Source organism: Hyperolius riggenbachi, chromosome 6, assembly GCF_040937935.1.
Source record: "Hyperolius riggenbachi isolate aHypRig1 chromosome 6, aHypRig1.pri, whole genome shotgun sequence".
Taxonomy (NCBI): domain Eukaryota; kingdom Metazoa; phylum Chordata; class Amphibia; order Anura; family Hyperoliidae; genus Hyperolius; species Hyperolius riggenbachi.
Window position 1 is genome coordinate 391,191,782 of NC_090651.1, and position 26,186 is coordinate 391,217,967.

General features: G+C 45.7%; 2 protein-coding genes across 2 annotated transcripts; both read left to right on the plus strand.

The window, feature by feature from the left end:
• Positions 1 to 416: 416 nt before the first annotated feature.
• LOC137523141 (C3a anaphylatoxin chemotactic receptor-like) lies at positions 417 to 23,760 on the plus strand. Its single transcript, XM_068243379.1, has 2 exons — positions 417 to 441; positions 21,434 to 23,760. Exon 2 carries the CDS (start codon positions 21,440 to 21,442, stop codon positions 22,403 to 22,405), a length of 966 nt encoding a protein of 321 aa, XP_068099480.1. The 5' UTR covers positions 417 to 441; positions 21,434 to 21,439; the 3' UTR covers positions 22,406 to 23,760.
• LOC137523140 (chemerin-like receptor 1) lies at positions 9,534 to 11,096 on the plus strand. The gene has a single exon (XM_068243378.1). It carries the CDS (start codon positions 9,588 to 9,590, stop codon positions 10,557 to 10,559), a length of 972 nt encoding a protein of 323 aa, XP_068099479.1. The 5' UTR covers positions 9,534 to 9,587; the 3' UTR covers positions 10,560 to 11,096.
• Positions 23,761 to 26,186: the final 2,426 nt, after the last annotated feature.

The window sequence follows — 26,186 nt, forward strand, 5'->3', positions numbered from 1 at the left end:
GACACACTGATGGGTTACTTTAAGCTAACAGCTGTAAGGGAGAGCAGAAACAGAGGGAAAGCATTTCACAATTCTCCTCAATGCATTTCCTCAGACGTCACTAAACAGAAAAACGAGAGAGAGAGAGAAAGAGGAAGCAAGCAGTGACTTAACAATTCCTGGCAGTGACCAGCGCTGACTGTATAACGGCCATTCACAGGAGACCCCCATCATCCTCATCCTCCTTCACACAGCACAAGGAGGACAAGACCAACTAACGGGACTATGCCCCTCACAGAGTCCTGACTGTAAGCCCACATTCCTGGCAGTGACCAGCACTGACTGTATAACGGACATTCACAGGAGACAGTCCCCATCATCATCATCATCATCCTACATACAGCACAAGGAGGACAAGACCAACCAGTGTGAGTTCACTATGTCCATCAAAGAATAATAACCGTAAGTCCACATTCCTTGTTGTGACCATTGTTCTCTTCCATGATGGATAAAAGTTATTATCAAGGGAATCCACTGCATGCGATGCTCAGTGAAGAGATAGCTCAGCAAACATCCAGCAATTGGCACATAGCTCAGTATTGGGAGGAGACAGAACGGGAGCCTCCCTCCCTCTATCCCTCTGTCTCCTCCCTCCCTCTATCCCTCTGACTCCTCCCTCTATCCCTCTGTCTCCTCCCTCTATCCCTCTGTCTCCTCCCTTCCTCTATCCCTCTGTCTCCTCCCTCTATCCCTCTGTCTCCTCCCTTCCTCTATCCCTCTGTCTCCTCCCTCTATCCCTCTGTCTCCTCCCTCACTCTATCCCTCTGTCTCCTCCCTTCCTCTATCCCTCTGTCTCCTCCCTCTATCCCTCTGTCTCCTCCCTCTATCCCTCTGTCTCCTCCCTCCCTCTATCTCTCTGTCTTCTCCCTCTATCCCTCTGTCTCCTCCCTCCCTCTATCCCTCTGTCTCCTCCCTCCCTCAATCCCTCTGTCTCCTCCCTTTATCCCTCTGTCTCCTCCTTCTATCCCTCTGTCTCCTCCCTCTATCCCTCTGTCTCCTCCCTCCCTCTATCCCTCTGTCTCCTCCCTCCCTCTATCCCTCTGTCTCTTCTCTTTATCTCTCTGTCTCCCCCCTCTATCCCTCTGTCTCCTCCCTCTATCCCTCTGTCTCCTACCTCCCTCTAGCCCTCTGTCTCCTCCCTCCCTCTATCCCTCTGTCTCCTCCCTTTATCCCTCTGTCTCCTCCCTCTATCCCTCTGTCTCCTCCCTCTATCCCTCTGTCTCCTACCTCCCTCTATCCCTCTGTCTCCTCCCTCCCTCTATCCCTCTGTCTCCTCCCTTTATCCCTCTGTCTCCTCCCTCTATCCCTCTGTCTCCTACCTCACTCTATCCCTCTGTCTCCTCCCTCTATCCCTCTGTCTCCTCCCTCCCTCTATCCCTCTGTCTCCTCCCTCCCTCTATCCCTCTGTCTCCTCCCTTTATCCCTCTGTCTCCTCCCTCTATCCCTCTGTCTCCTCCCTCTGTCTCCTCCCTCCCTCTATCCCTCTGTCTCCTCCCTCCCTCTATCCCTCTGTCTCCTCCCTCTATCCCTCTGTCTCCTACTTCCCTCTATCCCTCTGTCTCCTCCCTCTATCCCTCCTCTCAATACTGAACTCTCTCTATGTTCAGAGGGGGAGCAATTAAGAACATGGGGAGAAAATGTGGTAATGAAATAAGGGAAAGAAAGAAGGAAGGAGAGATATGAAGAGGTAGAAGGGGGGGGGGGGTGAGAACAGAGAAAGGAAGATGGGGAGTGAGAGAGAGAGAGAGAAAGAGAGAGTGAGTGAGTGAGTGAGTGAGTGAGTGAGTGAGAGAGAGAGAGAGAGAGAGAGAGAGAGAGAGAGAGAGAGAGAGAGAGAGAGAGGAAGAGTGGGGGGGAGATGGGTAGAGAGGGAGAGAAAGAGAGAGAGAGAGAGAGAGAGAGAGAGAGAGAGAAGGAGAGAGAGAGAAGGAGAGGGAGAGAGAGAGAGAGAGAGAGAGAGGAGGGGAAGATGAGGGGAGAGAGGGGGGGGGGGAGGGGAAGATGAGGAGAGAGAGAGGGGGGAGGGAAGGAGTGAGAGAGAGATAGGGAGAGGGGAAGATGGATAGAGAGAGAGAGAGAGAGAGAGAGAGAGAGAGAGGAAGATAAGGAGAGAGAGGGAGATACAGTCTATCCTACTACCTGACAGTCTATCCTATTACCTAACCTTAACCTCCCACCTAATATACAGTCTATCCTATTACCTAACCCTAACCTCCCACCTAATATACAGTCTATCCTATTACCTAACCCTAACCTCCCACCTAACATACAGTCTATCCTACTACCTAACCCTAACCTCCCACCTAACATACAGTCTATCCTACTACCTAACCCTAACCTCCCACCTAACATACAGTCTATCCAACTACCTAACCCTAACCTCCCACCTAATATACAGTCTATCCTATTACCTAACCCTAACCTCCCACCTAATATACAGTCTATCCTATTACCTAACCCTAACCTCCCACCTAACATACAGTCTATCCTACTACCTAACCCTAACCTCCCACCTAACACACAGTCTAACCAACTACCTAACCCTAACCTTCCACCCAATATACAGTCTATCCTATTACCTAACCTCCCACCTAATATACAGTCTATCCTACTACCTAACCCTAACCTCCCACCTAATATACAGTCTATCCTATTACCTAACCCTAACCTCCCACCTAATATACAGTCTATCCTATTACCTAACCCTAACCTCCCACCTAATATACAGTCTATCCTATTACCTAACCCTAACCTCCCACCTAATATACAGTCTATCCTACTACCTAACCCTAACCTCCCACCTAACATACAGTCTATCCTACTACCTAACCCTAACCTCCCACCTAACATACAGTCTATCCAACTACCTAACCCCCTAACCTCCCACCTAATATACAGTCTATCCTATTACCTAACCCTAACCTCCCACCTAATATACAGTCTATCCTACTACCTAACCCTAACCTCCCACCTAATATACAGTCTATCCTATTACCTAACCTCCCACCTAATATACAGTCTATCCTACTACCTAACCCTAACCTCCCACCTAATATACAGTCTATCCTATTACCTAACCCTAACCTCCCACCTAATATACAGTCTATCCTACTACCTAACCCTAACCTCCCACCTAATATACAGTCTATCCTACTACCTAACCCTAACCTCCCACCTAACATACAGTCTATCCTACTACCTAACCCTAACCTCCCACCTAACATACAGTCTATCCAACTACCTAACCCTAACCTCCCACTTAATATTAGTGTTGGGCGAACAGTGTTCGCCACTGTTCGGGTTCTGCAGAACATCACCCTGTTCGGGTGATGTTCGAGTTCGGCCGAACACCTGATGGTGTTCAGCCTTTTAAGTTCGGGTTCGACCCGAACTTCTAATGGCCGCCGAACAGGGCCGAACAGGGCCCCTGTTCGGCCGAACAGGGCCCTGTTCGGCCGAATACTGCCCCCCTATGGGGTCGCAGGCATAAGGGGGGAGCATGCCCCGATCGCGGGGGGGGGGGTCGGAAATTCCCCCCACCCCCTCCGCTAGCGCTCCCCCCTCTGCCCGCTTCCCCATACAAAAATTTCAAGAAGTACCTGTGTCCGGTGGTAGTGGGTGGCTGCCTGGCTGGCAGTGGGCGGCACTATGAAGTGACTGACTGAGGAGGAGGAGTCCGGAGAGTGACGCGTTGAGGGAGGCCGGGCAGTGGGCGGATCAGCAGTAGTACCGTACTACTGCTGATCCGCCCACTGCCCGGCCTCCCTCAAAGCGTCACTCTCCGGACTCCTCCTCCTCAGTCAGTTAAGAAATTATTTCTCAAAAAAGGCTATACCCAAACTGTACCGTGATGTTGAAAGGCAAGTGGTGTCATCTCTGGCACACAGCGTTGGGTCAAGGGTCCATCTGAACATGGATGCCTGGTCTGCAAAGCACGGTCAGGCCTGCCCGAAGACTAAGTCAGTCCCCACACACAGCATCTCTTTTTTCCCCGCACGCCATGTGACTGGCTGCTCCAAGATTAAGTCGCTCCCCACACAGCATCTCTGCCTGCAGGCCGCTTGACGCCTTCTCTGCCACCACCAACAGGTTCCAGGACTCCAGGTGGATCCATGAATTTTTAAGGCCGCTGCTAGCAACGGACGCTATAATAATTTTTCTGGTGCGTGTACATGCCTGCCTAATTTTTCTGGCTGCACTGCAGCTGCAACAACAAAACAAAAGGCATGTACATGTGCCCATTCCCCTTCAACATGAACATTACCTTGCCATGGTGAAGGGGCTTTCGTATCACAATGAAACAATGACCGCCAGCTATATGAGTGTCTCAGGGGGGGGGGGGGGCACACCCAAGATAATAAGGTTGTTGCTTCATTGTGGACAGACCAAATTTGATCAGCTGGACAGTCACTGTTCTGTCATTCAGCTACCTCAGCCCGGCGACCATATGGGCTTGTAAACCGCCATGGCCTGGCCACCGCAAACAGCTGTTTGTGCCATGGTGCGCACCAGTCCACCACAGCAGTCACTACACAAACAGCTGTTTGCGGTGCGTTACACAGTGAGTTTGGTGTGTCAGTGTGAAGCAGTACTCTAATTACACTCCCTGATTGATGTATACACATGCAAGGTGTTTTAAAGCACTTCAGGCCTGCAATTTAGCATTCAATGTGATTTCAGCCTTTAAAACGCTGCTTTGCGTCACATCCAGATTTTCCCCGGGACTTTTGGCGTGTATCCCACTCCGCCATGCCCCCCTCCAGGCGTTAGGCCCCTTGAAACATCTTTTCCATCACTTTTGTGGCCAGCATAAATTTTTCTAGTTTTCAAAGTTCGCCTCCCCATTGAAGTATATTGCAGTTCACGAAAGTTCGCGCAAACCGAACTTTCACGGGAGGTTCGTGAACCGAAAATTGGAGGTTCGGGCCATCTCTAATAACAAACCCCAACCTCCCACCCAACATACAGTCTATCTTCCTACCTAACCCTAACCTCCCACCTAACATACAGTCTATCCTATTACCTAAGCCTAACCTCCCCCCTAATATACAGTGCAGTAAAGAGCAGAATGCAGGAGAGAGGCCCTGTAGTGACATATAGCAGAATGCAGTAAAGAGGCCCTGTAGTGACATATAGCAAAATTCAGTAAAGAGGCCCTGTAGTGACATATAGTAGAATGCAGTAAAGGTGCCCTGTAGTGACATATAGCAGAATGCAGTAAAGAGGCCCTGTAGTGACATCTACCAGAATGCAGTAAAGAGGCCCTGTAGTGATTAGAGATGGCCCGAACGGTTCGCCGGCGAACGGTTCCAGGCGAACATCCGGGGTTCGCGATTGCGGGGAACCGAAAACTTTACTGGAAGTTTGATTCGCCCCCATAGTGCACCATTAGGGTCAACTTTGACCCTCTACATCACAGTCAGCAGGCACATTGTAGCCAATCAGGCTACACTCCCTCCTGGAGCCACTCCCCCCTTATAAAAAGGCAGACAGCGCTGGCCACTTTACTCACTCGTGTGCCCGCAATACTTAGAGAAGGGACAGCTGCTGTAGACTCGCATAAGGAAAGATTAGTTAGGCTCTTGTAGGCTTCTTAGCTTGCTCCTTGCTGATTCTTATTGCTAAGATAGCACCCCACAACAGCTCTTTTGAGAGCTAATCTTGTTCTTGTGATCTATTTTTTTTTTTGTGTGTGTGTCCCACTGACACTTTTGTTGCATAGACAGCCTTGATAATCCATACTGTGTGTGTGTGCCACTGCCAGGCCCAGCACCTTCAGTGACTACCTGTGTGTGTGACAGGTGCACATTGTAATACCCATCACTGCATATACCTACCTGCTGTTCACAGTGCACCCACCTACCTACGTGAGCTGAGTGCACACAGTGTCACTGTGCCTGTCCGCTACCTGTCTGTGTGTGACAGGTGCACATTGTAATACCCAGTACTGCATATACCTACCTACCTGTTCACAGTGTACCCACCTACCTACGTGAGCTGAGCACACGCAGTGTCACTGTGCCTGTCCGGTACCTGTCTGTGTGTGACAGGTGCACATTGTAATACCCAGTACTGCATATATCTACCTGCTGTTCACAGTGCACCCACCTACCTACGTGAGCTGAGCGCACGCAGTGTCTCTGTAACTGTCTGGTAACTGTCTGTGTGTGACAGGTGCACATTGTAATACCCATCACTGCATAAACCTACCTACGTGAGCTGAGTGCACGCAGTGTCACTGTACCTGTCCGGTACCTGTCTGTGTGTCACAGGTGCACATTGTAATACCCATCACTGCAAATACCTACCTACCTGTTGTTCACAGTGCACCCACCTACCTACGTGAGTTGAGCACACGCAGTGTCATTGTGCCTGTCCGCTACCTGTCTGTGTGTGACAGGTGCACATTGTAATACCCATTACTGCATATACCTACCTGTTGTTCACAATGCACCCACCTACTTACGTGAGCTGAGCGCACGCAGTGTCACTGTGCCTGTCCGGTACTTGTCTGTGTGTGACAGATACACAATGTTATACCCATAACTGCATATACCTACCTACCTGTTGTTCACAGTGCACCCACCTACCTACATGAGCGCACGCAGTGTCATTGTGCCTGTCCGGTACCTGTCTGTGTGTGACAGAGGCACATTGTAATACCCATCACTGCATATACCTACCTGTTGTTCACAGTGCACCCACCTACCTATGTGAGTGCACGCAGTGTGATATACCACTCCGTGCATACCTGTTAACTGCACCTGTGTGACTGCACATTGTATGAGTCAAGTCAGTGCATACCGTTCACTTCATCCCCCCCGATATGGACAAAACAGACAAAACAGGTAGAGGCAGAGGTAGAGGCAGACGCAGAGGAAGGCCACCCGGCAGGTCTGTGCAAGGTCGTGTTGATGTGATTTCGTGCGGCCCTGGCCCAAAGTACAGTGCTCAGAAGAAGGCACGTCCCATCAACTCCCAAGATTTTCAGTATGTGGTTGACTATTTAACACAGAACACCTCATCTCCCGCAGCCACCAGCGCTACTACAAGCAGCACATCCGCTGCATTTGACACTTCACAGGAGTTAATTGGTGAAGAATTAACTGATTCAGAGCCATTGTAGTGACATTTAGCAAAATGCAGTAAAGAGGCCCTGTGATGACATACGTAGAGCAGAATGCAGTAAAGAGGCCCTGTAGTGACATATAGCAGAATGCAGTAAAGAGGCCCTGTAGAGACATATAGCAGAATGCAGTAAAGGTGCCCTGTAGTGACATATAGAAGAATGCAGTAAAGAGGCCCTGTAGAGACATATAGTTGAATGCAGTAAAGAGGCCCTGTAGAGACATATAGCAGAATGCAGTAAAGAAGCCCTGTAGTGACATATAGCAGAATGTAGTAAAGAGGCCCTGTAGTGACATATAGCAGAATGCAGTAAATAGGTCCTGTAGTGACATATAGCAGAATGCAGTAAAGAGGCCCTGTAGTGACATATAGCAGAATGCAGTAAAGAGGCCCTGTAGTGACATAGCAGAATGCAGTAAAGAGGCCCTGTAGTGACATATAGTAGAATGCAGTAAAGAGGCCCTGTAGTGACATATAGCAGAATGCAGTAAATAGGTCCTGTAGTGACATATAGCAGAATGCAGTAAAGAGGCCCTGTAGTGACATATAGCAGAATGCAGTAAAGAGGCCCTGTAGTGACATATAGCAGAATGCAGTAAAGAGGTCCTGTAGTGACATATAACAAAATGCAGTAAACAGGCCCTGTAGTGACATATAGCAGAATGTAGTAAAGATGCCCTGTAGTGACATATAGCAGAATGCAGTAAAGAGGTCCTGTAGTGACATATAGTTGAATGCAGTAAAGAGGCCCTGTAGTGACATATAGCAGAATGCAGTGAAGAGGCCCTGTAGTGACATACAGTATAGCATATTGCAGTAAAGAGGCGCTGTAGTGACATATAGCAGAAGCAGTGAGGTGGGTTCACTGAACACAAAAGGTAGGTAGATGTAGTGAGGTGGGTTCACTGAACACAAAAGGTAGGTAGATGCAGTGAGCTGGGTTCACTGAACACAAAAGGTAGGTAGATGCGGTGAGGTGGGTTCACTCAACACAACAGCTAGGTATATGCAGTGAGGTGGGTTTACTAAACACAAAAGGTAGGTAGAAGCAGTGAGGTGGGTTCACTCAACACAAAATGTAGGTAGATGCAGTGAGGTGGGTTCACTCAACACAAAAGTTAGGTAGATGCAGTGAGCTGGGTTCACTCAACACAACAGCTAGGTATATGCTGTGATGAGGTGGGTTAACTAAACACAACAGGTACTAGGTATATGTAGTACTGGGTATTAAATGTGCACCTGTCACACAAGTAGTCACTGAATGTGCTGGGCCGCTGGCAGTGGCACACACACAGTATGAATTATCAAGGCTGTCTATGCAACACAGAAGTGTCAGTGGGACACACAGAAAAAAAATAGATCACAAGAACAGGATTAGCTCTCAAAAGAGCTGTTGTGGGGTGCTATTATAGCAATAAGAATCAGCCAGGAGCAAGCTAACAAGCCAAGAGCCTAACTAATCTTTCCCTAGGAGTAACAGTCTGTAGCAGCTGTCCCTTCTCTCACTATACCAGGCACACAAGTGAGTGTAATGGCCGGCGCTCCCTGCCTTATATAAGTGGGGGGGAGGGGCTCCAGGACTGAGTGTAGCCTGATTGGCTACAATGTGCCTGCTGACTGTGATGTAGAGGGTCAAAGTTGACCCTAATGGAGCATTATGGGGTGAATCGAACTTCTGGGAAAGTTTGCCTTCGCCGGTGAAGGCGAACCACCCAAACTTTGCCCGGAACCGTTCGCTGGCGAACCGTTTGGGCCATCTCTACCTGTCATACATTTCAGAATGTAAATTGGGATGAGGAAAGATTTTACAATGGGAAAACACTGATTTAGAAATGCATAAATTAATATTGTGAAATCAATTGATCTTATTCATTAGATTCTTTTGACAGCAGTTCCTCCTGAACCTGATTGTGTATTTTCCTATTTCTGTAGTGCTTTACAAGAAGGTTCTCCCGGTGATATTTCTGTAGTGCCTCACAAGAAGGTTCTCCCGGTGATATTTCTGTAGTGCCTCACAAGAAGGTTCTCCCGGTGATATTTCTGTAGTGCCTCACAAGAAGGTTCTCCCGGTGATATTTCTGTAGTGCCTCACAAGAAGGTTCTCCCGGTGATATTTCTGTAGTGCCTCACAAGAAGGTTCTCCCGGTGATATTTCTGTAGTGCCTCACAAGAAGGTTCTCCCGGTGATATTTCTGTAGTGCCTCACAAGAAGGTTCTCCCGGTGATATTTCTGTAGTGCCTCACAAGAAGGTTCTCCTGGTGATATTTCTGTAGTGCCTCTCACAAGAAGGTTCTCCCGGTGATATTTCTGTAGTGCCTCTCACAAGAAGGTTCTCCCGGTGATATTTCTGTAGTGCCTCTCACAAGAAGGTTCTCCCGGTGATATTTCTGTAGTGCTTCACAAGGAGATTCTCCTAGTGATGACCATGGAACAAAGCTTAATTTCCAACGTTACTCCTGTCTTCATTACCAGAGACATTTCAGAAGAATATTGTGCTAACTTCACCAAAGAAGACCTCCATGCTGCCCATAACATCAACATCTCCTCAGCTGCTTTCTGCGCTCTGATAGTCTTAGTGGGGACTTCAGCTAATGCGTTTGTTATATGGATTAATGTCTTCAGAATGGAGAGCACATTCCGTTCAGTTTTGTCCCTCAATTTGTTCATCTCTGGGTTCATTTCTTCATCATTTCTGATTCTGAACATTGTCTATTTTGCCTCCGATATTCACTGGCCTTTTCAATCTTTCATGTGCCGACTGAACAACTTTATGTTCCACCTCAATATGTTCCTTAGTGCCTTTATGCTTATATTGTACAGTATTGACTACTGCTTTGTTGTCTTGTCTCCTCTGAGATACAACATCTACAGGAGACCTAGTCTGGCCTCCAGAGAAGCTCTCATTGCATGGATTATTGCTATCGGTGTCAGCATACCCTATTTTATCTTCAAAGACACTGTTAACTGCCAGGAAACAACCAAATGTCTGGATGTATTTGGTAATCTGGAGACCACCATGTTCAGAAATAGAAGACATAAGTCCATGGTGATAATGGCATTCATGCTGGGTTACTGTATTCCGTTTATTATCATATTTATATGTTCAGTGACTGCAGCCATTATTTACCAACAGAAGAAGACCTCTAAATATACCCCAGCCTTGAGATTGATATTTATTACTCAGGCTTTCTTTGCCTTTTGCTGGTTGCCGTATCATGCGGTCTCCTTCACTGAAAGGTTCTCATCTGTTTCTGCTGAAGTGGTTGGACCTATCATGATAAGCCTAGCCTCTCTCAGTAGCTGTGTAAATCCCATCCTTTATGCATGTCTTTCTCCGGATTTTAAGAAGGCCTTTTCTGTGCAGGTTTTTTTCAACAAACACCTGAAATAACCACACAACTACCATTCAAAGGTTTGCCTTTATATAATTTAAAAGATCAAAAAACTTCATCCCATCCAACATGGCTCCTCCTGAATATATCAGCTGTAAAAATCCATGTATTCTCCATTTCCAGATGCCTGTCCTCCCTCCTTATCAGGGCTGGCAGTTCATAGCTCCAAACTGAGCTATTGCCTATGGCTCCACAGACAGCTTAGAGCCCCCTTCCTCATCTCACCCTATGGGAATAGTGGTAGCCCAGGGCCCCTGCCGTGCAGAGTACTTGCAGTAGAGTGATCTTACCCATCTGGCCAGCATGCCCCTAATGCAGGTGGAGTTCCACCGTGTTGGACAGTCAGTGGGGTGACAGGCCCTGGTGCTGCTGCAGGTCAGACAGCAATGTGGTGGCAATGGGAAAGAGCAGTGGAAATGGGCCACAAGTGTGCGTGCCCCTTGCAGCACATCTTCCATTCCTGGATAGGTCCACAAAAACCTCTGCACCACCAGGTTCAGTGCCAGACAGGGCTCGTGGCTCAGGTCTTCATCGTGCAGGGCAGCAAGCATGTTTGCAGTCACACACTACCTGCCCTACACGGAGGCCTCTGGGGGTCAGTCAACTCTGCTCCTGCTCACAGAGGGCAGCCAGAATGTTTCGGCCCATGTGTCTCTCGTTCCCCAGGTGTAAGGATCTGCGCAAGCAAATGGAATTGTTTAAAAGTAAATAAATATGGCAGCCCCCACATACTTCTCACTTCAGTTGTCCTTTAAACTAAAATATGAGACTCTATAAGGCCAGGTTCACAGTGGGACGTTGAGTTGTGATGCAAGTTAAAGTCACAACGCAGCACTACATCGCAATGCAAAAAAAGGTGGTAACACACATTAACACTGAGTTACCATCGCATGCAGTAAGTACAGTGAAGCATACAGGCAATGAAAAGTATGCTTCCCTGTACCTGGTAATAAGTGCATTTAGAGGTAATGCACTGCATCAGTGTGTTACCATATCGCAACATGTTACAATGTGACGCTACCATTGTACTGTGAACATTGCATAGAATGCAGTGCGGTAAGCTGCTCCACAATGTCCCACTGTGAACTGAGCCTGAGAATTCTATCTAAGAATACGGGAATGGAGGCGCCACTACTTCCATACCGGTTATTACACACACCGATTCCTTCACCCTCACTATACTGATCAATCCTGATCAATTAATAAAAAGGAAAAAGCAGCTCTAAATAACATACAATAAAAAGAGAGGATTTGGTAATAAAACCCGCTGATAATGGGCGTGGCATCTTCATCCTTAATAAACACGACTATTTACTAGAAACCAGTAGAGCACTGGAGGGCACTCAACATCACCAGTCCTTATCCTCTGATCCTTCACTTCTAATTAATAATAAATTATAGTCTTTAATTAACACAGTAAAAATGGAAGGCCTCGTTACAAAAAACGGAAATAAAAAAAAAATCCTTTTTATTCATTATTCAATAAAAAAAATAAACATTTTCTACTACCTTCCCTAAAATACATAAAAACCTACATAAACCCCCCGGCAGCCCCATCATTGCAGGAATAGACTCTGTTACTATGAATCTTTCCCAGTTTCTTGACAATCACTTGCAAAAATATGTACACAGTTTAAATGCATACCTAAAAGACTCACAACATCTTTAGAGGTCCCCTGGCAGCCTGATCTTTCCTGGCTGGCATGTGACATCACCACATAGTATACCAATACACCTCATTCATTTGGTTTAAAAGCCATACAATTATTTTTTGAATCAGATCATACCATGCCAATTAAGCAGAACATGTTCCTTGTACAATGCGCTGAATTAAGTCTGCATAATAATGTTTTTTTAATTCAATGGTAAAGTTTCCCATCAGACCTCGGGGACAGCTATGGGCAGTATCTTTGCCCCTAGCTATGCAAATCTGGCCATGTGGTATCTCAAATGCACGAAATTCTCACAGGGTAGTTAATTTTCTAACAACAATAAGTGAAAAGAGGAAAAGTGCTGGATTGTGAAGTACATAGAAAAAAGTTTTATTCACACGCAATACATCATTGCACTTACTACACACAAACGTTAAAATCGCATGTCAAGCGTAACAACCCTTGGCGAATCTCAAGGTGGGTCCTGTTCCCGTAAGTATGGCCAGTAGTGGTCGGTCCCAGTTGGAAGAGGGAAGGTAGGTTGGCACCCTGGGGAACCATCTTAACTTTATATTTACATTTTAATCCATGTTATGTTATGTCTTTGTTATCCTTGTGTACATATGTGCTTCATTATCCTTCTTTTGTAACGTATTGCTATAAACTTTTTAAACATGAAAATCATTTGTGGAATAAGGTCATTTATTTATGTATTTATTTTATTCTTAATGAGACCTAGCAATATCTATATAATTTCCTTTTAGTGTGATTCCTTTATTTATCCACTAGATGGCTGCTTTCTTATATATATATATAAATATATATATATTTATTTATTTTTTTCATGTTTTTTTTTTTTTTTGGGGGGGGGGGGGGGGAACAATAGTCATTTTAAAATTAAAATATACTTGTGTGTATTATGGAGCAGCCAGCTTTCCTAGATGTGCCCCTGGCTTCCTGCCAACACATATGAGCCATCCTCATTTGTGGGACACATACTGGGGTCACATGATCGGCACCAGGGACATTGAGCACAAGCAGACAATGTTAAACCTCACCCCTTCGCCAATAGATGCTACTGGCACTAATTGATGTGCAGACACTAGACGTCTGACCTCCATCTGCCCCCTGACAGTGAGGTCTGACTTGTGCTTGCTTCTTGCCCTTCTACAATATGGCGCCGCACCACTCAGAATTCCTCCGCGCAGGTGCACCTGCCCCTTCACTAATGGCACTGCCTGACTGACTGTTTGGTCACCTCCTGCCCTCCTATAACATGGCGCCCACCTACTAATTATTAAGCCACAATGCACGCACGCCCTCCTCCACTCAAGCTGACACATCCTGATTGGCTAGAGTCTAGCTCTAAGAATATAATATATCCCTGCAAATGGTGTTCATACCTTCTAAGACTCAGGCAAACATTAAACCTTTGGAGCCCCACAACACTTTTGGCATAAAACCAGCTTACTCTGGAAGGTTCACTGTTTATATGCCGATCACACTCCTCTATGGTTTTTACATGAAATGGGGCAAATATTCCACCTCATAGGCCATATATTGAGATGAACAATGATGTCTGGTATAGCACATAGTGCATATATTGCATCCTTGCTGCGGTGCTCCTGATAGTATTATTACTGGTGTTATATTCAATGCCATCTATTTCTGTGTTCATGACTTAAATAGCCAGTATTGTTGTGACCCGTTTTAGGTAATTCCGTTGAATTTTATATTATGCTTCCATATTTATTTGATATCACTGTATATTATATATAGTTCTTAGTTTATGCATTGGCTCTAGAGATGTCGCGAACGGTTCGCCTGCGAATGGTTCTAGGCGAACTTTGGGGGTTCGCGTTCGCCTGCATCAGGCGAACTTTTGCGGAAGTTCGATTCGCCCCATAATGCTCTATTGAGCAAAACTTTGACCCTCCATATCACTGTCAGCAGATACATTATTGCAAAACACACTGCTCTCACTGCTGTAAGCCCGCCCACCCTCCCTCCTTCAAGCAAGGTCCTTATACCATTTGACTCAGTTGTCTGCCTACACTAATTAGTTATGGGACAGCTGCTACACACTCTGCTAGGGAGATTTTAATTAGCCTCTTGTGGGTCCCCACCTCCCTCCTCCCCTTCTACCTATTCTCTCCTCCCTCCTACCGGAGGGAGGAGGGTCTCATCTGCCAGGGAATTATACTATTTCAAAAACCAGTTTACATCATACCATGGCTGGGAATCGAACCCAGATCTCACTGTGTGGTGGGCAAGTCACCCTAACCACTGTACCACTACAGTAGTAACTGAAACTGGCCTAAAATTTACCATTTATGCTCAATGCAATAGAAACAATAGGTTGCTTAAAGGGAACCTTAACTGAGAGTGATATGGATGTTTCCTGTAAACAATACCAGTTGCCTGGCAGTCCAGCTGATCTTTGTGACTGCAATAGTGGCTGAATCACACCCTGAAACAAGCATGCAGCTAATCCAGTCTGACTTCAGTCAGAGCACCTGATCTGCATGCTTGTTCAGGGGCTGTGGCTAAAAGTATTAGAGACACAGGATCAGCAGGCGATTCAGGCAACTGGTATTATTTTAAAAGGAAAAATCCATATCCTTCTCCGTTTAGGTTCCCTTTAAGGATTTGTAGCATAAAAGCCAACTGACATTGGCTGGGATTTGAATCTGGGTCTCACTGTGTGGTGGGCAAGCACCCTAACCACTGTACCACAACAGTAGTAACTGAAGCTGGCCTAAAATTTACCATTTATGCTCAATGCAAGAGAAAAAGTAGACAAGACAAATAACATTTATATCACACTTTTCTCCTGGCGGACTCAAAGCACCAGAGCTGCAGCCACTAGGGCATGCTCTATAGGCAGTAGCAGTGTTAGGAAGACTTGCCTAAGGTCTCCTACTGAATAGGTGCTGGCTTACTGAACAGACAGAGCTGAGATTTGAACTCTGGTCTCCTGTGTCAGAAGCAGAGCCCTTAACCATTACACCATGCAGCCACTGCTTACAGATATGTAGCCAGACATGGCCTTGTCTTTTGTGTTCAACAGTTGTCCAAAGAGAACCCCAGATAGCCAGGTAGATTCATATCTGATGAAGCAGGTTGTAGCCAGTGAAATGCGTTGCAGCCGAAGATTGCCTGTTTCGGGAAGGTAAGTCCACCACTACCTCCCATTGTAGAAGCAGTAAAGGGTTGTTCAAATCGGGAAACATGAGACTAACACAAGAAACTTTAGTTTATACATTGGTTCAAAACTGTACAAGATGGTTTAAACAAGGACTCTAACTTCTTGTGCTGGTACGATGGGTTTTAAATGCCACAATTCTTTTAATTTTAATTTTTCTATCTTTTCATTCATTTTTGTGCCATATGCTGTGCAAGATGGAATTCACTGTCACTATTCATTTTATTTGCTTTCAGGTGCTGGCTTTAAATGCCACAATTCACTTAAAGGAAAGGTTCAGGGAGGGTGGAGGAAAAATAAAAATCAATTTCCACTTACCTGGGGCTTCCTCCAGCCCGTGGCAGGCAGGAGGTGCCCTCGCCGCCGCTCCGCAGGTGGCCGACCCGACCTGGCCAGGCCGGCTGCCAGGTCGGGCTCTTCTGCGCTCCAAGTCCTGGTACTTCTGCGTCCCACACCGGCGCTCTGACGTCATCGGACGTCCTCCGGGCTGTACTGCGCAGGCTCAGTAGTTCTGCGCATGCGCAGTACAGCCCGGCGGACGTCCGATGACATCAGCGCGCCCACGTGGGACGCAGAAGAGCCCGTCCTTGGAGCGCAGAAGAGCCCGACCTGGCAGCCGGCCTGGCCAGGTCGGGTCGGCCACCAGAGACCACCGGGAGCCTGCGGAGCGGCGGCGAGGGCACCTCCTGCCTGCCACGGGCTGGAGGAAGCCCCAGGTAAGTGGAAATTGATTTTTATTTTTCCTCCACCCTCCCTGAACCTTCCCTTTAAGCTTAGAATTAATGGTGCATGTAACCAGGCCAGTTACCATTTGAATTTGGAATTTACGATGTCTCCCCATCACCAGAGTCTGCTTTATGTCATGTTGAGGATTCTATTGATCTTATCAATTTAGATGCCTGGGAAAGCCTCCTCAGTAACAGTTAAGGCATCTAATTACATTTATGTTTGCTAAAGAATGTTTCTCCTCTGTATGTCAGTGTATATAAGCTGTGTTTTTCAGTTCTGGTCAGGAACCAGTCCGATGAAGGCTTTTTATAAGTCGAAAGCTCACTGTTTATCCATCTCTAAGTTAGCCAATAAATGGTATCATCCTGATTCAGCACTACCTCCCATTTAAACTGTTTTAACTATTTTATCCTGATCTGGTTAGGGATGGTCAGAATGCCAATTTCCGATTCCGAGGTAAATCCGCATTCCGTCATGTACCATTTACCGATTCCGCTTTCCGCTACCAATTTCCGCATTCTAATGCGTAATTTCCGCCGGAAATCGTGGAAATTCCGCCCGACTTTAACATCGATTTTCTCAAAAACTATAAGGTCTTTTTGAAAACTTTTTTTTTGCATCTTGTTCAGAAGATTCTGTTTAATAAACCCTTGGTGTTTCTAGGAATTACGGGGGCTTATCTATTAACCGCTAAAGTCGGCGGATCTTTACTGTAATGTAAAATGTAGAAAATAGGCAGATGCAGATTTTCTGCATTTTACATTACAGTAAAGATCCGCTGATTTTAGCGGTTAATCGTAAAGCCCCCTTAAGCCCTAGAAACACCAAATTGTCAGGGTTTATTAAACTGAATCTTGTGAACAAGATGCAAAAAAAAGTTTTCAAAAAGACCTTATAGTTTTTGAGAAAATCGATGTTAAAGTTGGGTGGAATTTCCGCAATTTCCGGTGGAAATCCGCCTTTGGCACTTGCATTATCGATTTCCGCATTCCGATGTGCAAATGCAATTTCCGATCGGAATTTCGAAAATTGCATTTCCGCGGAATCCGAATAAGCATCCCTAGATCTGGTGCCTCCAGTCTTATGTTGTTTGATATTTCGTGTCCCCCCTGGGTGGAGGGGTGTTACCCCTTATTCTACATCTACGGAGAGCGACATTCTTAAACCCAAGTGGGGTCGGATCTAATCTCCCCTCCTGCATTTCCAATGGTTGCCTTAGCTGTAACCCACCTACAATTAAACATCTCATACATTTATTTAGTCTTCAGATTTGTTTTATGGGCAGTTGTACAACTGCAGCCAGTACTGCTTCACAATCAGAATTTACATGACTGCCTTAGAATTTACCTTGTTCAGTTATGACTTAGCTGGACTAACCTGTTCATGTTCCTTAGTCACATCTGACACTTTCTTCAGATGCTAAAGGGTTATCATTGCCTGTAAGCTTGTGAACTTTTTCTGAATAAAAGGCACTGGAACCAGAAGTACCAAAGCCTTTATTTTCACACGATTGGCTCTCAGTGATCACAGGATCAGGCGGCAATAAGAGCAGCTCCTGACTGGCGCACAGTGGCTTAGCAATAAGGGATGCAGAGGTTGCGGCTGCATTGGGCTCTTGGTGCCAGAGGGGCCCTGAGGGCACCTCTCTCAACCACAGTATTCGCTCTCTATTGAGCCCCTGTGCTGGTAATAATCACTTCTATAGATACTTTAAATTGTAGTTATCCTTCATAAGCTGTTTCCCCATCCCCTTCTTGCACCTCTGACACTGTGGTTGTCCTTGGAAGGCTTTGGTGCACTGTATCAATTGTTCTGTATAGAGTGGTGGGGGGCCCCAATGTAAAACTTACACCGGGGCCATAGCTTCTTACTTACGCCACTGCCGGCGCACCAAGCTCTCCTGTCATTAGACAGTTGAGTTTAGCAGCGATGGAGTGGCGTTATTGGTGGGAGTGATGTGAGAGGGAAATCTGCGCCCTGGCAGGGATAAGAGGCTCCAACAGGGCATAGATTTCAGCTGCATGTGTCTGGAAGGCATTCACAACTCAGATATAGATCAAACATCTGGTCAGAAGTGTCAGCTCAGAATCCTCTCTATTTTGCCAAGTACGCTAAATGACGTACCCGGATTGTATGTGGTACACATGGCAATAAAGACGAGACATAGACCACATGACATAAACATGAGAATATACATGGTAGAATATACATGGTGCAGACAACAGATAGAAGCATGCACAAATCGAGAAACAGTGCATAAGAGTTCAGAGTTCAGGGTTCAGGGGTCAAAGTTCAGGGGTCAGAGTCCAGGGGTCAGGGTTCAGAGTTTAGGGTTCAAAGTTCAGTGCTCAGAGTTCAGAGATCAAAATTCAAGGTTCAGGGGTCAGAGTTCAGGGTTGAGGGTTCAGAGTTCAGGGTTCAGAGTTGAGGGTTTAGAGTTCAGGGTTGAGGGTTCAGAGTTGATGGTTTAGAGTTCAGGGGTCAGAGTTCAGGGTTCAGAGATCAGGGGTCAGAGTTCAGGGTTGAGGGTTCAGAGTTCAGGGGTCAGAGTTCAGGGTTGAGCATTCAGAGTTCAGGGTTCAGGGTTCAGAGTTCAGGGTTCAGGGTCCAGAGTTCAGGGTTCAGGGTTCAGAGTTCAGGGTTTAGGGTTGAGGGTTCAGAGTTCAGGGTTGAGGGTTCAGAGTTCAGATTTCAGGGTTGAGGGATCAGAGTTCAGGGCTGAGGGTTCAGGGTTGAGGGGTCAGAGTTCAGGGTTGAGGGTTCAGGGTTGAGGGTTCAGGGTTCAGAGTTCAGGGTTGAGGGTTCAGAGTTCAGGGTTGAGGGATCAGAGTTCAGGGTTGAGGGGTCAGAGTTCATGGTTCAGGGTTAATGGTTCAGAGTTCAGGGCTCAGAGTTCAGGGTTCATGGTTGAGGGTTCAGAGTTCGAGTTGAGGGTTCAGAGGTTCAGGGGTCAGAGTTCAGGGGTAAGAGTTCAGGGTTGAGGGCTCAGAGTTCAGGGTTCAGAGTTCAGGGGTCAGAGTTCAGGGGTCAGAGTTCAGGCTGGGTGACTAATGGGAGACCAGGAGACAGGAGGGGTGATGCTTCCCATGGGATACAACATTACAACCTGTGTGAGGCAGGGGGGGAGTGGAAAGTGCCCTCTACCTGGTGGTCCTGGAGGAGAATTACATGCAATGCTATTGAGTTGATTATTTAAAGCAAACCTGTGACTTTAAAATGAGAGGAAGCCGCCCCCTTACCTTTACCTTCAGAAGTTATAAGATGTAAAAGTTGTAAACTTTGTATTTAACCATCTGGATGGCTCATCTGTCTGACCCAGTCACGGAATAAAAGGAGAAGCAGATCATTTGCATCATAGCTCATAAGTGATATCTGTAAACACAAGTGAATGCATCAGAGAAGCAGTGTATCAGCCTGTGCACAAGAGGAGAAGGTGAGGAAAATGGACGCCAGGATCACACAGCAATGTTACATATAATTTAAGATTCCCTAATTTCAAAAAAAAACAACAACAACAAAAAATGTATATATATATATATCTATATATATATATCTATATATATATATATATATCTATATATATATATATATATATATATATATATATATATATATATATATATATATATATATATATATATATATATATATATATATATATATATATATATATATATATATATATATATATATCTATATATATATATATATATATATATATATATATATATATATATATATATATATATATATATATCTCTATCTATATATCTATATATATATATATATATATATATATATATATATATATATATATATATATATATATATATATATATATCTATCTATCTATCTATCTATCTATCTATCTATCTATCTATCTATATATATATATATATATATATATATATATATATACAAAGAAACACTCAAACATCTATTTTACATTTATCAATGAAACAAAAATGAAAAGAAAATCAATATGCAATTGAATCAATGCTTTGAGCTATTTATTTAGCAAGTTGCTTGTGCTGTAATATGGGGTAATGTGGCACCCATGACTAATCCACTCTAAATGTAATTATCTAAGAAAATAAGAATGCTTTCTATAGCCAGTTCCCATCTTTAAAGCTGATCTTATCTTAGTACAATAAGTTCTCATTCTTAATATTACATCATTGCCCTCAGATAATATTTTTTTAAGTAAGCTTTAGTTAAGTCTGTCCCCAAAACAAACCACACTGCAGTCCTTGCGAGATCACTGCTACACCGGGCTGGAGCCACAATCTCTCTAACCCCTTTTCTTTGGATCTGACTTCAGGTGAGGAGGACAACAGATTTATGTATCTTATGCAGCAGCGGCAGCACATATCAAACATTTTGGATATAATTATTAGAAGAACTTCTGTTGAATAAGAACAGGCATTCATAGCTCTTTAGTGGGTATATCTGTTTCTCTGTTTCTTTGGTAAGAAATGATGGTGGCAACACAATTATACTTTGTTTTCTGAATCTCAGGGTGCTCATGGGGGGAGCTTTTCAGTTCTCTTCTCTATTTCACAGCATTGCTTCTGGGCTGAAGATCTGTCCTATCCTCCTCTTCCTTCTATCTTGATAAAACAGATTTTACTTGTGAAGGAACTGAACTTAGTAACCCATAGTAAACCTAAGTAACTCTGAAGGGAAGAAAATTGCTCAATTTGGGTAGTCACCTCGGGAAAGGGAAACCTCTGCATCCTCTGAAGTCTTTCCCTGTTGCCCTCCTTCTCACTGGTTTAGTGCTGAGACCCTTAGCACTGGAACATTGTGCATGCGCTGTGCATTTGGCTGGCCCTTGTGCCCGAGTGGGGGCTTTGGGCTACTGTTCAGGCGGGAGCCGTCTGTGTGTGAACAGTGCGAGGGAGCTCTGTGGAACTTCGAGGGTCTGAGTGCTGGAACAGAGGGACAGAGTAGGATGAAGGGAGTTTCTGTTGGACCCAGAAGCATCCCTCTCCCAAGGTAAGTATCCATATTTTTCCGGCTGATTGTAAATGAAAATTGCACATATACCAGTTTGGATTAGCTTTTAAGTTCTCTTCTTTCCTCAGATTCTCATCTTTCTATTTTGTCACACCAGATTTTACTTGTATCTCCAATTAAAACCTGTTAGGCTATTTTAATTTAAAAGTGTACTATCTTCTCTCTTCGAAAGCCTTATTTCATCAGTAAAAAATGTGTGAAAAGTAATTTGTTGCAAATGGTCAGTGGTGAATGGTGATCGTACTAAGTTTCAGTTTTTCATCCACAGGTTACTATGGAGACAACACCAACAACATACAATCAGTCCCAGGGCAATAACTCTATATTCAACATTGACGACCTTGATAGTTTTTATGTCTCAACATATTTATATCCATTTCTAAAGACCTTCTGCATCATTTGCTACAGTGTTACATTTGTGGTTGGAAGTATTGGCAATGGTTTAGTCATCTGGATTGCCGGATTGAAGATGAAGAATGTCAGTGCCGTGTGGTTCCTCAACTTGGCAGTGGCTGACTTTGCCTGCTGCACCTTCCTCCCTGTCCGTATAATGGAATGGGCTTTGTACACCATGTCTCATTATCTATTACCTCTGTGTGAGATAAGCTTATTTGTGTTGATTCTCAGCATGTGCAGCAGCGTCTACTTCTTAGCAGTCATCAGCCTCGACCGATGTGTGTCGGTGATTTGGCCAATGTGGACGAAAGTTCACAGAACTCCCAAATTAGCCCGCATTATTTCCGGGATTATCTGGGTGGCGAGTCTGATGCTGAGTACTCCCGTTTCTGCTACCTCTTTCTTCTACGAGAATTTTTCCGACTGTGCTGAGAAGGGTTATCAGCAGTGGATGGGCTTTTCTGACCCATTTGTAAACATGTTACGGAACACCAGATTAGTATTAATGTTCGCGTTACCGTTCAGCATTATTCTTATTTCCTATGGACTGATTTTCTTTAAGCTGAGAAAGCTCACGATAACTAGACGATCTCCTCAGTCTTACCGAATTGTGATTGCAGTCGTGGTCTGCTTCTTTGTCTGCTGGTTCCCATATTATACATGGCCGTTTATTTACATCGGTGAAGACAATATTGAAATGGACAACCTGATTCATGAAATCTTCGTCTGCTTGGCTTATTTTAACAGCTTGCATCAACCCCGTCCTCTATGTTTTCTCATATCAAAACTTCAAAGACAACTTTATCAAGTCCATCCCAGCCAGACTGGAGAGAGCCTTCACTGACAGAGCAGAGCTTCAAAACTACAAAGAACCGAGAAGCTCTCAATCGACTGAGGTTATATCACAAACTGTGTAACAATATATGTTTAGGCACCAGATAACTGCTTTGTTGCCATGGCAATGAGAACATTTATTAAATAAAGTTCCAGCCAAACATGCATTTTTTTCAATAAGATATAGAGGGGTAAGAAGATTGCTAGGTGTCCCCTTATCGCCTGGAGGTATCGCAGATTATATGCGCCACTCGCCATCAGATTGTTTCCAACTGGAATTCCAGCAATCCTCCCTTATTATCCTCAACTCTCGCTTTAGCAAATGCAAATATTTACCTCCCTGGCGGTAAGCCCGAGCTGAGCTCGGGCTATGCCGCGCAGGAGGATTTCTCAGGGCCTGCTGGGGCAATTCGCCCCATTCAAAGTGCTGTGCGCGCAGCCAGCACTTTGCTAGCCGCGCGCACAGCTCGATCGCCCGCACGCAGCGGCTGAAGAGGGCCCCCGCCAGAGCCCTGCGCTGCCCGGATCAATGAGTTCCGGGCAGCGCTATGAGCTGGATCGAGTGCGCATGACGTCAGGACGTCGGCTGACGTCCATGACGTCATGCCGATCGTCGCCATGCCGACAGGAGAAGCCAAACAGGGGAACGCATTATATACGCGTTCCCCTGTTTGCTATTGATGCCGGCTGTTATAATTTAAGCAGGCCTCAGTTACTTGGCCTGAGTTTTATGTAAAAGGCTTGTCCGCAGTGTATGCCTTTAAAATAAATAGAGGTTTTGTGATGCAGGCAGAGGCATCTCAGGGTCTGCGTGTAGCAGAGGATACACACAGATACTGAGAACATGTTCCTAAAAGAAGGCCATCGGCCTACTCTGACCTCCACGTACACCACAGGAACAGTAAACATCGGCCCTATTTACTAAACATCCACATTCCTGCATATAGGTCAAATGCCTCATTGATTATTAATCAAGTAGGTGTGTATGATGACACCACGAGTGGGTCCACCAATAATCTGATCTAGGGGGTGGCGAAGATGATGTCATATTTAACTTTTTCCTAGTCGGTATTAAACCCGGAGTGAGCGATGGAGAGAGCATTCTGCTCTTTACTTCCGCAATAGCTCGCAAGGCTGACTGGGACTTCTAAGCATGTTCATTCCTTTCTGTAAGCTGATATAATGTATGCTGTACATAGGTAGTCTAGATGTAACATAGAGTAGATACAAGAAGACCTGGGTACTTTCAGCAGGAAGGTACTCACGCAGCTGTAACGCAACATGGAAGTCTGCTTGGCCAGGAGATGATAAACTGTATCTATCTGTATTTCTGTTACTTGAATAAATAACGTAAACCTTGAAGAAGCCTGAGGAAGTCTATCTCCTGCTTGCTGTGTGGAGAGTCAAGTGATCTCAATAGTCTGTAAGACGTAACTGTAAGAAGTTACTGGTGTCGAAGCAAGGTGATATAGAACAGTTTATAACACCGGCGATTATCGCACTAGAGGGCCACATGCGCCCTCTAGTGGTGTTTCATGTAGCTACCACTCTGGTAGCTTTACATGAAACAAAAAAAAAATTAAAAAAAAAGGATTTTTGCCCAATTTCAAAAATAAATTAACCGCCAGGGAGGTTAATATGGAAAACAAATTCCGACATATTCAAGGTGACCTTTACTAACTAAATTCACCACATCAGAAGTTGATTCTCATGTTTCTTGACTTCTCCTAGTGCTGCTCGGATACCTCTTTTCAAAATCCGGATCCGATTCGAATCCGGATACCCAGATATATACGATCTGGGTCGGATATCCGAGTTAAAAAATTTCCGATCTGAATCAGATATTCCACCCTAGTGGCCGGCGGATTCAGATAAAAAACCGTAAGTGGCCTTTAAATTGCTTTAAAAGGGTTTTTTTAGTGTATATGAGGCATGTAGCATCATTATTTTGTAAAGGGGAACACTAATTGATGATGTGGGGGGACTTAAAATCCCTCCCCCCCCAAAAAAACAGGGTTTAGGCTGGGAGCCCTCTGATTGCTTCAATGAGGTCAGGTGGGGCTGGCCAGGGTTCCCCTCTGTGATTGGTTGCTAGGGCTTCTGCTGGGATCCCTCTGATTGGCTCCAGGACGTCAGCTCCTTAGTTACAGTATTTTGGATCCGGATATCCGCAATATCCGCAGATAGCTACCCTAACCCTAATTCCTAACCCTAGCTCCTAGCCCTAGCTCCTAACCTAACTCATAACCTAACTCATAATCTAACCATTAACCTCAACTCCTAACCCTAACACTTAACCTAACTCCTAATCTAACACCTAACCCTAAATCCTAACCCCTAATCCCAACGCCTTCCTTACTCCTAACCTAACTCAACCCCTAACCCTTAACCATAAACAAATACAATCCCCTAAAGCCCCCCAATACTCATTTAATGTTGTCCAGCAGACATAATTGTACTGATTGTAGCCGAAGCCGAGTTCCAGTTAGCCCGACATGTTACCCACCCTTACTTTGGTTCTCCATTCATTGACACTCAATACCAGTCTATTGCAGATGGTGCTGATAGGCATACATATAGGTATAGTTACTTCACTGCAGCAATCTTCTTTTCTTGCCTGCAGGGCTCTCCGGCTGCTTCAAATCTTTTCAAATTAATTCCCCAATGCCAGTGAGGATTCAGGGAGAGGAGCACATGGGAGGAGACAGGAGAGAAGCATTGGCCAGAGACAGAGCACATGGGAGGAGACAGGAGAGGAGCATGGGCCAGAGAGCAAAGCACATGGGAGGAGACAGGAGAGGAGCATTGGCCAGAGACAGAGCACATGGGAGGAGACAGGAGAGGAGCATTGGCCAGAGAGCAAAGCACATGGGAGGAGACAGGAGAGGAGCATTGGCCAGAGAGCAGAGCACATGGGAGGAGACAGGAGAGGAGCATTGGCCAGAGAGCAGAGCACATGGGGAGAGACAGGAGAGGAGCATAGCCAGAGAGCAGAGCACATGGGAGGAGACAGGAGAGGAGCATTGGCCAGAGAGCAGAGCACATGGGAGGAGACAGGAGAGGAGCATTGGCCAGAGAGCAGAGTACATGGGGGAGACAGGAGAGGAGCATGGCCAGAGAGTAGAGCACATGGGAGGAGACAGAAGAGGAGCATTGGCCAGAGAGCAGAGCACATGGGAGGAGAAAGGAGAGGAGCATTGGCCAGAGAGCAGAGCACATGGGGGGAGACAGGAGAGGAGCATGGCCAGAGAGCAAGGCACATGGGAGGAGACAGAAGAGGAGCATTGGCCAGAGAGCAGAGCACATGGGGGGAGACAGGAGAGGAGCATGGGCCAGAGAGCAGAGCACATGGGAGGAGACAGGAGAGGAGCATTGGCCAGAGAGCAGAGCACATGGGAGGAGACAGGAGAGGAGCATTGGCCAGAGAGCAGAGCACATGAAAGGAGACAGGAGAGGAGCATTGGCCAGAGACAAAGCACATGGGAGGAGACAGGAGAGGAGCATTGGCCAGAGACAGAGCACATGGGAGTAGACAGGAGAGGAGCATTGGCCAGAGAGCAGAGCACATGAAAGGAGACAGGAGAGGAGCATTGGCCAGAGACAGAGCACATGGGAGGAGACAGGAGAGGAGCATTGGTCAGAGAGAAAGGCACATGGGAGAAGACAGGAGAGGAGCATTGGCCAGGGACAGAGCACATGGGAGGAGACAGGAGGGAGCATGGCCAGAGAGCAAGGCACATGGGAGGAGACAGAAGAGGAGCATTGGCCAGAGAGCAGAGCACATGGGGGGA